This window comes from Eucalyptus grandis, chromosome 5 (genome assembly GCF_016545825.1).
Source record: "Eucalyptus grandis isolate ANBG69807.140 chromosome 5, ASM1654582v1, whole genome shotgun sequence".
Lineage (NCBI taxonomy): Eukaryota > Viridiplantae > Streptophyta > Magnoliopsida > Myrtales > Myrtaceae > Eucalyptus > Eucalyptus grandis.
The window spans coordinates 54,202,443-54,215,755 of NC_052616.1; the positions used below are offsets into that span (position 1 = coordinate 54,202,443).

Genomic DNA, 13,313 nt, shown 5'->3' on the forward strand with positions numbered 1-13,313 from the left:
GATAAGTCTAACTCTATCAATGAGGTTAAATTCCCAAGTGAGTTTGGAAGTTCTCTCAACCCAGAACAACCCCGCAATGAGAAGTGCTCAAGCTTCACCAGTGCCCACACTTTTCAGGCAAACTTGTAAGATTTTTGCAGTTTTCAATCTTTAACTCTATCAACAATTGTAGACCTCCAATAAAGCTTTCAATTTTCTTTAGCTTTTTGCAACGTGCAAGAGTCAACCTCTAGTTCCAAGCATTTAGACAAGTCTGGAATTCTCGTTATGTGATAACACCAAGTAAGACATAGAACTTTCAACTTTTGTGCCATATGTAAAAATGGATGGCATGTCAAGTGAAGAACCATGTTATAGTACACATCAGGAATATAAGACTAGAATTGAAAAATGTTATTTACCTTGATCAAGTCCCATGCTTTTGAATTATCCGTGAAGTCATTGGTGTCCAATTTAAATACAAGAAGATGAGCCAAATATAGATTCTCCGCCTTGAAATCCTTGCAAGGAGAATGCCAAGAAATCCATCTCAACTTTGACTGATACTTTGCAAAGTCTCCAGCAAAAGTTCCATTGCGTAACTTGAGGAATCTTAAGTTTTATAACCATTCCAACTCCTCATTTGTAATCTCTATGGAATCATACGGTCCACCTATTTCAAGCCCTTCCACCTTGTCCTTCTTCTGCAAATGAAATCTTGCAATGATGTGAAGAAGTTCGTTAATGTCCAACCAATATGTTTTACCAATCAAATTGGGCAGGAAAAAAACTAATAAAAGATCCTAAAAGAAAGGAATTCTTAATGCTGGGGTATACAACTTCTATTTGAAAATGGGATGTTTCTCACTTACCTCTTTGGTCTTTACAATTTCAAGAGCCTCTTTTGCAATCCACAACCTACTTCGCTTTCCAAGGTCACTTGGACTTTCTTGATGAACAAGTTGCCTTCCCAGTTGAATTAATTGATCATGCATCCAAAACTTATCATTGTCTAATATCTTTATTAAGCACCTATTAGTAAGGACATCAATTCCTTTGTGGGGATACAATTCACAATCAGCCCACATGTAAATTGCATTGGACTTATTCTCATTGGAAAATAAGCATGCTATATCAAGAAAAATTTGTTGCTGATATATTTCTAGACCATCATAGCTAATCCTCAATTTCTCTTGAATCTCTTTCTCAGGTACCTTTCTTAATCTAGCTAACGTCTCTTCCCAAAATGCTTTATTTTTTCCTTAAGAAGTGAACCGACCACATTAATTGCCAAAGGAAGCCCTCCCATAAGTGAGACAATATTACTTGAAAGCTTCCGATAATCACCCTGAGGATAATAGGTACTAAAGGCATGCTGACAAAAGCTGAAGTGCAAGATTATTCATCTTTGGCATCTCAAATGATTGAAGTTTACCTTCAAATTTGTCAACTTGGAAAATAGTTTTGTCTCTTGTGGTAATGATTATCCTAGATCCTGAACATAACGAGTAATTCCTGTTAGGTTCTTAATGAGCTCTTTACTATCAACATCATCCAGAACCACAAGGACCTTATTATAGCGGAGTGTTTCTCCAAGCCTCTGCATTCCTTTTTCTTTGTCGTCGATCTCTCAAAAATCCAGAACCAATAATGTCATATAGTAATTTTTCTGCAACTGAACTATGCCATCCTTGGTCAACAAGCTTTCCGAACGTTCTCAAGGAAGCTACAACACCTTCCAAAGTGGGAAGATAGTTTATTATAGATGTATTTGGCAAAAGTTATTTTTCCGATACCGCCCATCCCGTAAATTCCAATATACCGCACATCGAGATTGTTGACATCTAATAACTCTGCAAAGTCTTTTTCTTGATCAACAAGGCCAACTAAATGTTCGGTCACTGATATTTGTTTTATCTCCAACTTTACCAAAATCTCTCCAACAACGAATTTGACAAATTCTGCTTGGCTGCCAAAACCAAAAAGCTGTCATTAGTCGACCAGATCGATTTCATACGCACGCATCACAAGGGGGATCGTCAAAATTTTAACTTGAAAAGATTGAAGCCCATCACAAACCATAATTTAATACACTGTATGATCAGTATAGGCTAATCTAGTAGAATTCACTAATAAGGTTATATAAATATATGATTATAGAAATTTCAGCAAACTATAGTATCGGTTTACACGATTACCAAATTTACCAAAGTGGCTACTATGTCGTGCATAAGCAAAATATCGACATTTATAGCTAAGCATTGAAAAATTTTAGCACTTGTAATAGGAGAATCATGAACTGAGATTATGTAGACAAATGTAATGTCATTGAGCATTTCAGTCTGGCTATATATATAATTACAAAAAACAAAGAGCCCAAAATATTTGTACTGGATCAACTTTTGCATGTAAGTATTCTATGGATCTGCTTATGTAAAGTACAATGGAATTTAAAGAGCCGTATCACATTAAGATCCGTTCAAAATTGAAAAGCGAGAGACCTAACTCCTGGGGGCTGAACTTGGCGGTGAAGGAATAAAGATATTTGTGTAGTTAGCGCAAAACACATATGATTCTTCACACCATCATCCTAAAACATTCTGAATGTTTGGACCACTTACCTAGGCTTTGGCTTGCACCTTAACTAGACCATAAAATTAACAGGATAAATCATAGTTTCAGAATTTACCTATTTAAGATTCACTTCCTTGTCAATATGAAAGGAATGGAGATGCCCTTTTTCTTTCCAATAACTCCATCTTTTGGCTAATTAATCCAAGACTCTCAAGCAGCACCTTCGTCTTATTAGCTACATAACGGAAAGCATAGGAGCTTGCCAACTCCGAAAAATTGTGCAAAAACAGCTCATTTACATTGGAGAAGCTCAAAAAGTCCTAAACCTTTTTTTTCGATTTAGTCCTAAACCTTTTTTGGTGTCGATTTAGTCCTAAACCTTTTTATTTGGTGCCGATTTAGTCTTTCCGGCAAATTTAGACCGGAAAATGCCTACGTGGATACAAAGTCAACGCCGGCCGTCCTATGTGGCTGAACCGCGCCGACATGGATGCCTGAAAACAAAACGACGCCATTTTATTAAATAAATAAAAACCCTAGAACCTTCAAAACAAAACGGCACCGTTAAGAGCTCTTACGTTCCCTTTTCTCACTTGCCTCGAATCATCTTCAGCGATGGAGGAAGAACCCCAAATCCCATCTGCCCAAATCAATTTAGTTCGAACTCAAATTCAAGGAGTTTGCTCAAGCTGAGTTGCTCTTTGATCGAATCAACTCCCAGTCTAGCCCAACCCCTTCGTCTGCCCAAACCCTACAATTTGGCCTTCAAAATTGCGAAGACCCGAGTGACCCAATTCGAGTCGCCACTCGATTGACCTGATTCAGGTCGCAACCGATTCGACCTCACCGAACATGACAAAGTGATCCGCCATGGCCGTGCCGTTCTTCGACGCCTTTTCAGCCCTACCTTTATCAGGTAATTTTCTGAAACGTTTTGCCTAGGAATTGCGATGGAGGATAGAGGTTTTGTTTGCTTTAGTTAGAGTTCGGATTCATTTTCCGTCGACCCTTTTTAGCTCAGGCTACTGCGTATCAAGCAATCATGTTCTTGCGGCCGAGATTTAGTGAATTGAAAATCGCGAGCTAATAGTTTGGAAGAGGTATTGGTGTGTTGCGACAAGTGGAGAAGTTCTGCACTTAGTATTATCCATTTTAGTGAATCAGCATCTTTGGATGAGTGGGACTTTGAGTTTGGTCGGGAACAAGGTTCCATGATTCGAGTTTGGGGGTGTCGGCATGAGAAGCAGTAGATTTTGAGTCGGTTTGTTGAGGTGAAAATGGTGCTTGCTGCATTTGTGTCGTTGTTAGTTGGCTTGTATGATTTTATCACTTTTATGTGCATTACTTTTCAGCTAATGACCTACTGGAATCTATTCATACATTGCAATCATCGGAAAAACTGCATCTTTGTTGGTTGGATTGTATGTTGTATCACTTTTATGTGCATTCCTTTTCAGCTAATGATATGCTAGAATCTCTTGTGCATTGCAAGCATTAGAAAAAGCATAACGTGAAAAATATTTTCTTGGGTGTATGTGATGAAATGTGAGAACATCATATGGGATAATAATTCAAAAATTGTGATCAAGTTTCTTGAGAAGATCAATGGTAAGAGGTCTAATTAGCATTCCATGTAGGCAAAATTATAGATCCTCTATGCTCGAGTGATGTAAGTCCAGTGACAATGTGGGTTATTTTGGCTCTTAAAAGCTAATTTTTCTTAAACCTTTGTAGAAAGTGATTAATTAGTTTCTCTGTTAAACAAAATTTGGATATAATTTCTACCCATGCTTGTGTGACTAGCGGTTGCTCATCTTAGACTTCTAGTTTGTAAAGTTTTCTGATCATCATCCAATGTGCAATCTCTTGTGGCTAGGTTTTAATGGACTTTTGGGATTGACAACAAGAGGAGATCGTGAATTCATGACGATATCATCAAATTTGTCAGACTTAGTGACGTCGTCCGTCCAATTGACAACGATACGTATGTATTTTGCTATTGTGCGTCGGCCCGACGCCTCCGTTCACGCTCGGCTGACGTCTTGCCCAACGCCGCCCGACGCCTCCATCCGACGCTCGCTCAGATTCGCCCTCGGCGCTTGCTTGACTCTCACTCAGCGCCATCGTCTTCTTGAAATTGCGGTGCTTTATATTTATGTTGAGGGTTTAGCTGTCTTGATTTCACTTGAATTTTATTTTAAATTTCGTTGACATGGGTTTGTTGTAGTAATGGGTGTGTGGTTGTTGAACTGGTTCATTTGAAATGGCTGCGCAAATTGCTAACATGAGTTTGTGGATGGTCTTGCGTAGAATGTCTCTGTCTCGCCTAGAATTTTTGTATTGTTGCTGCTTTTGGCTCATTTGGGATGACTATATTACTTTGAGTTGCTGCCTCAGGTTTAGATTGACAAAGTTTATTAGGTATATAGAGTTCCTAATATACTCCTCATTCTAATTTCCCAAAGCTCGACTGGATCACCTAAATCTCACAGCAATTAGACTACACTCCTCCCATCCAGTCACGCCCAAACCAAGTCACCTTTCTTGAAGTTTGGATGTACAATCAATCATTTGCTCAATTTTCGTTACTATATTCCTGGTTCACCTTTTAGTGTAGCATCCATGTCCAGTTCTTCCTTGTAGTTGAAAGCATCATCAAATCCAAACTTGTTCTTCAGCAAATCAACATTTTTCCCGAACATAACAGCAAGCAAGAATTTTAAGTAAATATAAATCAGGAAGAGAATATTAAGCAAATTCTATTCAGGGAAACACTAGACAGATGCGGGATGATTACCTTCTCTTTGCTACCGACGCTACCAAACCCGACACCTCATTTTTAAAACCTCCTTGTTTTATCGAGTATATAAAATTTGGCGTCCAAACCCAACAATTCATTTTTTTCTCTATTTCTTGCCCAACAACCATTTTGAAATAAACTTGATCAACTCTTTTTCTTTGTTTAAAGCTTTGGGAAATAAATTCGTACATGCTAGCGTCTGCATGACAAACTTCCCAGCCCAAGAATTTCTATTCTTCTCTTCCCCAGAACCAAAAAGAATAGAAACCCGCATGATAACGGCAAGTTAATTTTGTTCTCGGGAACAAAATGTTAGCCCGGGAATGGTTTTGGAATAGAAATGAGAAGTAAAAAAGTTGCTTCTTGTTCCCGGAACAAGTTTAAGAAATAAGTTAATTTTTTTTTCTTTTATTCTTCTCTTGTTGACTGCCATTGACCGCTGTTGACCGCTGCTCGCCGCCGCCCGCCGCCGCCGGAGGCCGACCGACCGCCGCCGATCGCAGCCGCGCCGCCGCCGAGGCCGACCGACCACGTCGCCGGCCGACCGCTGCCCCACCCCGCCGCCGGTCGCCGGAGGCCGACCGTTGCCGCTGCCGCCGGTCGCCTCCGCCGGTTGCGCGACGCCGCCACCGGATGCCGCCGCCGGTCGCCGCGAAGCCGCCGCTGGACGACTGCGCGCCGCCGATCGTACGCCGCTGCCCGGAGGCCGACCGACCGGGCCGCGCCGCCGCGCCGCCGGATCGCCGCGGACGCCGCCGCGGCCGGCGGGGACGCGGCGTGCGGCGGCGGCGGCGTCCGGCGGTCTACCGCAAAAAAAAAAAAAACAAATAAATATAACAAAGAAACTGTTTTTTACCAAACGCATTTCTATTCTTTTCTATTTCTAGATGTGTAGTTATCAAACGTTTTTTACATGAAATTGTTCCAGAATAGAAATAGAAAAGAACTATTTCTGAAGAAATTGTTCCCAGCCAAGAAATGTTCTCATGCGCACCCGCTATGTACTCAAAATTAATCCATCAAACTTTGCACGCACCTAGTTTAAAATCTCCTTGTGTTATTGAGCAAATAAAATTTGACGTCCAAACCCGCCCCATTTATTTTTTTTTTTTGCCCAACCACCCTTAAAAATAATCTCGGGCAACTTTTTTTTTTTTTTTTCAAAACTTTGAAAATAAATTTGTATGTGCTCCTGTACTCAAAATTAATCCATCAAACTTTGCACGCACTTAGTTTAAAACCTCCTTGTTTTATTGAGCATATAAAATTTAGTCCAAACCCAACGCCCAATTTATTTTTTATTTTCTTGCCCAGCTACCCTTTTTGGAAATAATCTTGGGCAACTTTTTTTCCTTCAAAGCTTTGAAAATAAATTCGTACATACTCCCGTACTCAAAATTAATCTATCAAATTTTGCACGCACCTAGTTCAAAACCTCCTTGTTTTATTGAGCATATAAAATTCGGCATCCAAACCCAACGACCCATTTATTTTTTATTTTCTTACCCAACTACCATTTTTGAAATAATCTTGGGCAACTTTTTTTTTCTTCAAAGCTTTTTGAAAATAATTACATACTCCCGTACTAAAATTAATCTATCAAATTTTGCACGCACCTAGTTTAAAACCTCATTGTTTTATTGAGCATATAAAATTTGGCGTCCAAACCCGACGCTCCATTTATTTTTTATTTTCTTGCCCAGCTACCCTTTTGGAAATAATCTCGAGCAACTTTTTTTTTCTTCAAAGCTTTCGAAAATAAATTGTACATACTCGTACTAAAATTAATCAATCAAACTTTGCACGCACTTAGTTTAAAACCTCATTGTTTTATTGAGCATATAAAATTTAGCGTCCAAACCAGATGCCCAATTTATTTTTATTTTCTTGCCTAGCTACCATTTTTTGAAATAATCTTGGGCAACTTTTTTTTCTTCAAAGCTTTTGAAAATAAATTCGTACATACTCCCGTACTCAAAATTAATCTATCAAATTTTGCACGCACCTAGTTCAAAACCTCCTTGTTTTATTGAGCATATAAAATTCGGGTCCAAACCCGATGACCCATTTATTTTTATTTTCTTGCCCAGCTACCCTTCTTGGAAATAATCTTGGGTTTTTTTTTTTCTTCAAAGCTTTCGGAAATAAATTCGTACATACTCCCGTACTCAAAATTAATCTATCAAATTGTGCACGCACCTAGTTTAAAACCTCATTGTTTTATTGAGCATATAAAATTTGGCGTCCAAACCCGACGCTCAATTTATTTTTATTTTCTTGCCCAGCTACCCTTTTTGGAAATAATCTTGGGTAACTTTTTTTCTTCAAAGCTCGGAAATAAATTCGTACGTGCTCCCGTACTCAAAATTAATCCATCAAACTTTGCACGCACTTAGTTTAAAACCTCATTGTTTTATTGAGCATATAAAGTTCGCGTCCAAACCTGACGCCCCATTTATTTTTTATTTTCTTGCCTAGCTACCATTTTTGGAAATAATCTTGGGCAACTTTTTTTCTTCAAAGCTTTCAAATAAATTCGTACATACTCCCGTACTCAAAATTAATCTATCAAATTTTGTACGCACCTAGTTCAAAACCTCCTTGTTTTATTGAGCATATAAAATTCGGCGTCAAACCCGATGACCCATTTATTTTTATTTTCTTGCCCAGCTACCCTTTTTGGATATAATCTTGGGTAACTTTTTTTTTCTTCAAAGCTTTGAAATAAATTCGTACGTGCTCCCGTACTCAAAATTAATCCATCAAACTTTGCACGCACTTAGTTTAAAACCTCATTGTTTTATTGAGCATATAAAATTTAGCGTCCAAACCCGACGCCCATTTATTTTTAATTTTCTTGCCTAGCTACCCTTTTTGGAAATAATCTTGGCAACTTCTTTTTTTCTTCAAAGCTTTCAAAATAAATTCGTACATACTCCCGTACTGAAAATTAATCTATCAAATTTGCACACACCTAATTCAAAACCTCATTGTTTTATTGAGCATATAAAATTCGGCGTCCAAACCCGATGACCCATTTATTTTTTATTTTCTTGCCCAGCTACCCTTCTTGGAAATAATCTTGGGCAACTTTTTTTTTCTTCAAAGCTTTGAAATAAGTTCGTACGTGCTCCCGCACTCAAAATTAATCTATCAAATTTTGCACGCACCTAGTTTAAAACATCCTTATTTTATTGAGCATATAAAATTTGGCTTCCAAACCCGACACCCCATTTATTTTTTATTTTCTTGCCCAGCTACCCTTTTGGAAATAATCTCGGGCAACTTTTTTCTTTAAAGCTTTCGGAAATAAATTCGTACGTGCTCCCGTACTCAAAATTAATCTATCAAATTTTGCACGCACCTAGTTTAAAACATCATTGTTTTATTGAGCATATAAAATTTGGCTTCCAAACCCGACGCCCCATTTATTTTTTATTTTCTTGCCCAGCTACCCTTTTTGGAAATAATCTTGGGCAACTTTTTTTTTTTCTTCAAAGCTGAAATAAATTGCACGTTCCCGTACTCAAAATTAATCTATCAAACTTTGCACGCACCTAGTTTAAAACATCCTTATTTTATTGAGCATATAAAATTCGGCGTCGAAACCCGACGCCCCATTTATTTTTTATTTGCCCAACCACCCTCTTTGGAAATAATCTTGGGCAACTTTTTTTTTTCTTCAAAGCTTTATTTGCCGATGATCAGAGGAATTCGACCTAAATGGAGCATAAATTGACATGGAGAAGCAAGAAATGAAAAGGAGACAAGTTCATAAGTTAACGAGTAAAGACACATGAGAAATCAATCAATTTTAATGAGCTAGGAGAAATCAATGACAAACACGATTGTGCGCCAATGGAAGGCTTCATCACCTCCAACACACTTATCATAACAACATAAGCAGCTATTTGACCAATTTAGTTCATGGGATCAGCATGCAAAACAGAGTTTCTTTCCTTCCAAATACATTAAATGGCCCCATTCTAAGCCAACTTCCGGATTTTTTTATAAAGAGAATTATCTTTTCAGGAATTCCATAACCTAAGTAAACTAAGAATCCAGTCCATAGTAGCCTTTCACACACCATAAACGTCAAAGTAGTGAAGACCACACAACACTTGGAGGGTCATGGATCAATTTCCATGCATCAGCAACAAACAAAAAATAGCCACACTATTTCATTGAACCAACACATCATCGACAAATAAAAAATAGCCACAACACTTCTTCCTAATGCCGTCACTTCTTGTAAATTGGAGTTACTTCCTCTCTTTTTTTTTCTTCTTTCCTGTTGGGCCTACTGCGTTAAATGGAACTTCAGTTGCAGCTGCTTGTGATGTTGATTCAACTTGTACTTGTATATCAACTCTATTGCCTTGTCTGGCACTCATACTCTGCACTTGACATTGTTAATTTCATTACTCAACAAAATTATCCTAGTAAAAACAAAAGTACTAACAAAAACATTACTTACACTCCCATGAGATAATATTGTCCTAAGAGCAGCACTAGCAATTGGTGTCCCACCAACACTTTACTTGTACCTTTGCTAGTATGCCGCTTAACCTGGAAAGAATAATATTCATTTAAAATTTATTCATGAAATAAACATGAAACAATAGATATGAAAGTTTTTGCCGAGGTAATTGTGTTTGTGATGTTGCAGTCTTAGCCTTCTTAGTTGGACATGTCAAACTGTTGTGTCCTGTCTTCGAGCAACTTCGATAGGTCATTTTCATTCCTCTTCTTGACATTGTAATACCACGTGCGACCTCACCTTCCTCCCTTCTTCTTTATGTTTGGGCCTACCGAGCTTCACCCTAGTTGGAAGTGGTTCAGGTGCCTCATTATTAGTTTTTTTCCAAAATTTCTCTCCCCGAACTAGCATCATCATATTCTGATATGTAGCTAAGAACTTTACCTTCATGTAACACTCATCCACATAATCATATGCATCATGTCGCTTATGATCTATAGCTGAGATGGCATGGGGACAAGGAATACCAGTAAGTTGTCACCTCCTGCAAGTACAATTTCTCTTGGACACATCAACTACGTACTTAATACCCTTATCCAACACCTCATATCCAGCATCGCCATTCCATATCACATGGCAATAAGTTGCGCCGACTCTATTTTCTTCCAACTTTTTAATGATTCTTGGACCACAATCCATTCTCCATCGAGCACAGGCATCCCTCTGTGTATGCATCATTGTCATGATCATTATTCTCATCTCTTCTAACATACTATAAATACACTTACACCTAGCATCAATAATTCTTCCGTTGAATGCTTCACATAAATTGTTATCGACAATGTCGCATTTAACCTCAGTAGTAAAGAAAGCCCTGCTCCAGTGCTTTGGCTCTGTTTGAATCAAGTCATGATACGTAGCAGGACTGATTTTCTTCAATGCCTGTGTGTGTTCATCAAACTCCACCATAGTATTGCTCTTAGCACATTGCCAAAATAGTCTTTGCATTTGTATTCCCTTATACCTTTGGTCCCAATTAGCATAAATGTGTCTAGCACACATTCTATGCTCAGCTAAAGGCAACAAGTTCACCACGGCTTGAAGAAGGCCCTAAAAAGATGATTTCAATGTCAGCAACATACTACAAGAGTGATCATTTACAAGGCATAACACTGAAAAAAAAATAACGAACTTACCTTTTGCTTGTCACTAATTATAACCCAACCTTGTCCATATGTGCCTATCATATCGAGGTCATACATCAAACTTGTCAAAAACCAAGTCCAAGTGTCTCCACTTTCAACTCTCACAATTGCCCATGCAATTGGGAACATTTGGTCGTTTGCATCTCTTCCAACAGCACACAATATCTCCCATTTACAAATTCCCTTTAAAAAACAGCCATCTAACCCCACAACTTTTCTGCATCCATCAAGAAATCCTTTCTTACATGCAGCAAAGCATATGTACATTCTCTCAAATAATGCTTTAGAATGCATGTCAGGCTTTTCAACCTTCAATGTAACAGTACTCCCAGGATTTGTCTCTCTTAGCTCCTCCACATAATCCCATAACTTTGAATATTCCTTCCTATAATTTCCCATCAAAACTTTAAAGGCAAGCAGTTTCACTTTTTTGCATTGATCTATAGTTACATTTAAGCCCAACTGCTCCTTAATAAGTTCCTTAAAAGCAATGGTTTTTATAGTTGGCATTGCTCTAAGTGTACTAAAATAGTGATCCGCCAACCAAGAACTTGTGACCCTCTTATTAGTGAAACTAATGCTACAAGTATGCTCTTCATGGTAAGCCTTCACATGGAATGATCCAGTTCTAACATCAAAAGATGCAGAAATCTTCCAAGGACAATTTACATAGACATATTTTGCCCTAACAAATTTCTTTTCATTCTTGACAAATTTTATCTCTCTACGCTCGACCACTGAATGCTTTTTGACAGCATCTTTGAATTGTCTACCATCATCAAACATCATAGATGTAGTAAACACAGGCACAATACAATTAGGATCGTACCTTGGATACCTACTTCTCCTTCTTGTAACTTCATCTTCTGGCTCCACATCAAATTCCAAACTTTCATCTCCATCTGTTTCATAATAGTCTGTTTGGTAATTGCCTTCAGCAATAACTATGTCAGATTGTTGGGGATTAGATGATTCTCCGATAGACTGTTGAGATGGTATAAACTCTGCAAGAGGTTCTCTTATAATCCAAGCCTTTGTGGCCATTTTGTGGAATTCCTTGAGTTTTTTCCTTCCATCTACAAGGTCTTCATTATCCCTATTATCATCATCACCAAGAATAGTTCATCGACTAAGTCCATGTCTTCATTTTCCGAATCGACTTCACCATAGATTCATCACCTCTAACTCAGCATAATCACCTCATCTACTAAGTAATCATAATCTAAATCACGCTCATGCTGAGCAAATGCCTTATCACCTAAACCAACACCCTCACTAATGCCCTCGCCCTGACAAATGCCCTCACCAGAACCCTCAACATTGCCCTCACCCTGACAAACGCCCTCACCGACACCTTCGCCATTGCCCTCACCATGACCAGCACCTTCACCTACCGTATTGTCAAAAGATTCTCCATACACCTCAATCAATCCATGTCGCAAATGATAGAAAACTAGATCGACAATAATGCTATCATTACATATATGTCTCAACCCATCTTCTAGAGATTTCTCGAAGCTTAAAATATAGTTTTTCGAATTTACCATTTACCACATTCTCAATGTCTCTTATGAACCTTTCACGGCTCATAGAGTCGATATTTAAGTGTACTAAATCCATCTTTCCCTATATATTCAAGCATTGGGCGACGAACAAATTTCCCACCGTGATAAAAGCAAACCAATGTAGACTTGTTGCTCATCTTGACCCTACACAAAATGAAAACATATATTATAAGCATATGGAGACTCATAATGGAGCAACAGCATAATAGGTCCAATGGCAAATCATGATTATGCTTTTAAGCTATTGCTATTCAAAATACTGCAATTGAAGTTCAACATGAGAATCAACAAATTGAAGGTGGAAGATTACAAAAGACTGCAATTGACTCCAAATATATACAGTCCAGGAAAGGCCATATAAGTAGCAATACTAAAAATTCAAACACACATTTATACAGATTGCAATTGAAATTCTATCGCATGTTGTGCTTTGACTTGGCCTTTATAATCAATACACTGTTCTTTGAAGTTTTGGTCTCCCTACCATTAACTCACTTGACAAACTATTGTGGTTGCCCCTAAGATCGCTTGACCGAACGCAATCAAGATACACCTACAGCCAAGTTTCGCTTATGTTTAGAGGAGATGATCGATTTTGTGTTGCCTCTTGAGAAATAGTTTTTTTTTTCATATGGAGAAATAATACCAAAAGAAAAAAACTGCTTCCAACCTTGCACGTTTAGGTCCGTACGAAAAGTATTCATTTGAGG

General features: G+C 38.2%; 1 protein-coding gene across 1 annotated transcript; it reads right to left on the reverse strand.

Annotated features, from left to right (window-relative positions):
- Positions 1-10,370: 10,370 nt before the first annotated feature.
- LOC120294026 lies at positions 10,371-12,082 on the reverse strand. Its single transcript, XM_039313893.1, has 2 exons — positions 11,030-12,082; positions 10,371-10,943 (listed from the first exon to the last, which is right to left on the reverse strand). Exons 1-2 carry the CDS (start codon positions 12,080-12,082, stop codon positions 10,371-10,373), a joined length of 1,626 nt encoding a protein of 541 aa, XP_039169827.1.
- Between the last annotated feature and the right edge of the window lie 1,231 nt (positions 12,083-13,313).

Coding starts and splice junctions, on each gene's coding strand:
- LOC120294026 (XM_039313893.1), bottom strand. CDS start 12,082: ATGGCCACAAAGGCTTGGATTATAAGAGAACCTCTTGCAGAGTTTATA. Junction 10,944..11,029: donor TAATTAGTGACAAGCAAAAG/GTAAGTTCGTTA, acceptor TCATCTTTTTAG/GGCCTTCTTCAAGCCGTGGT.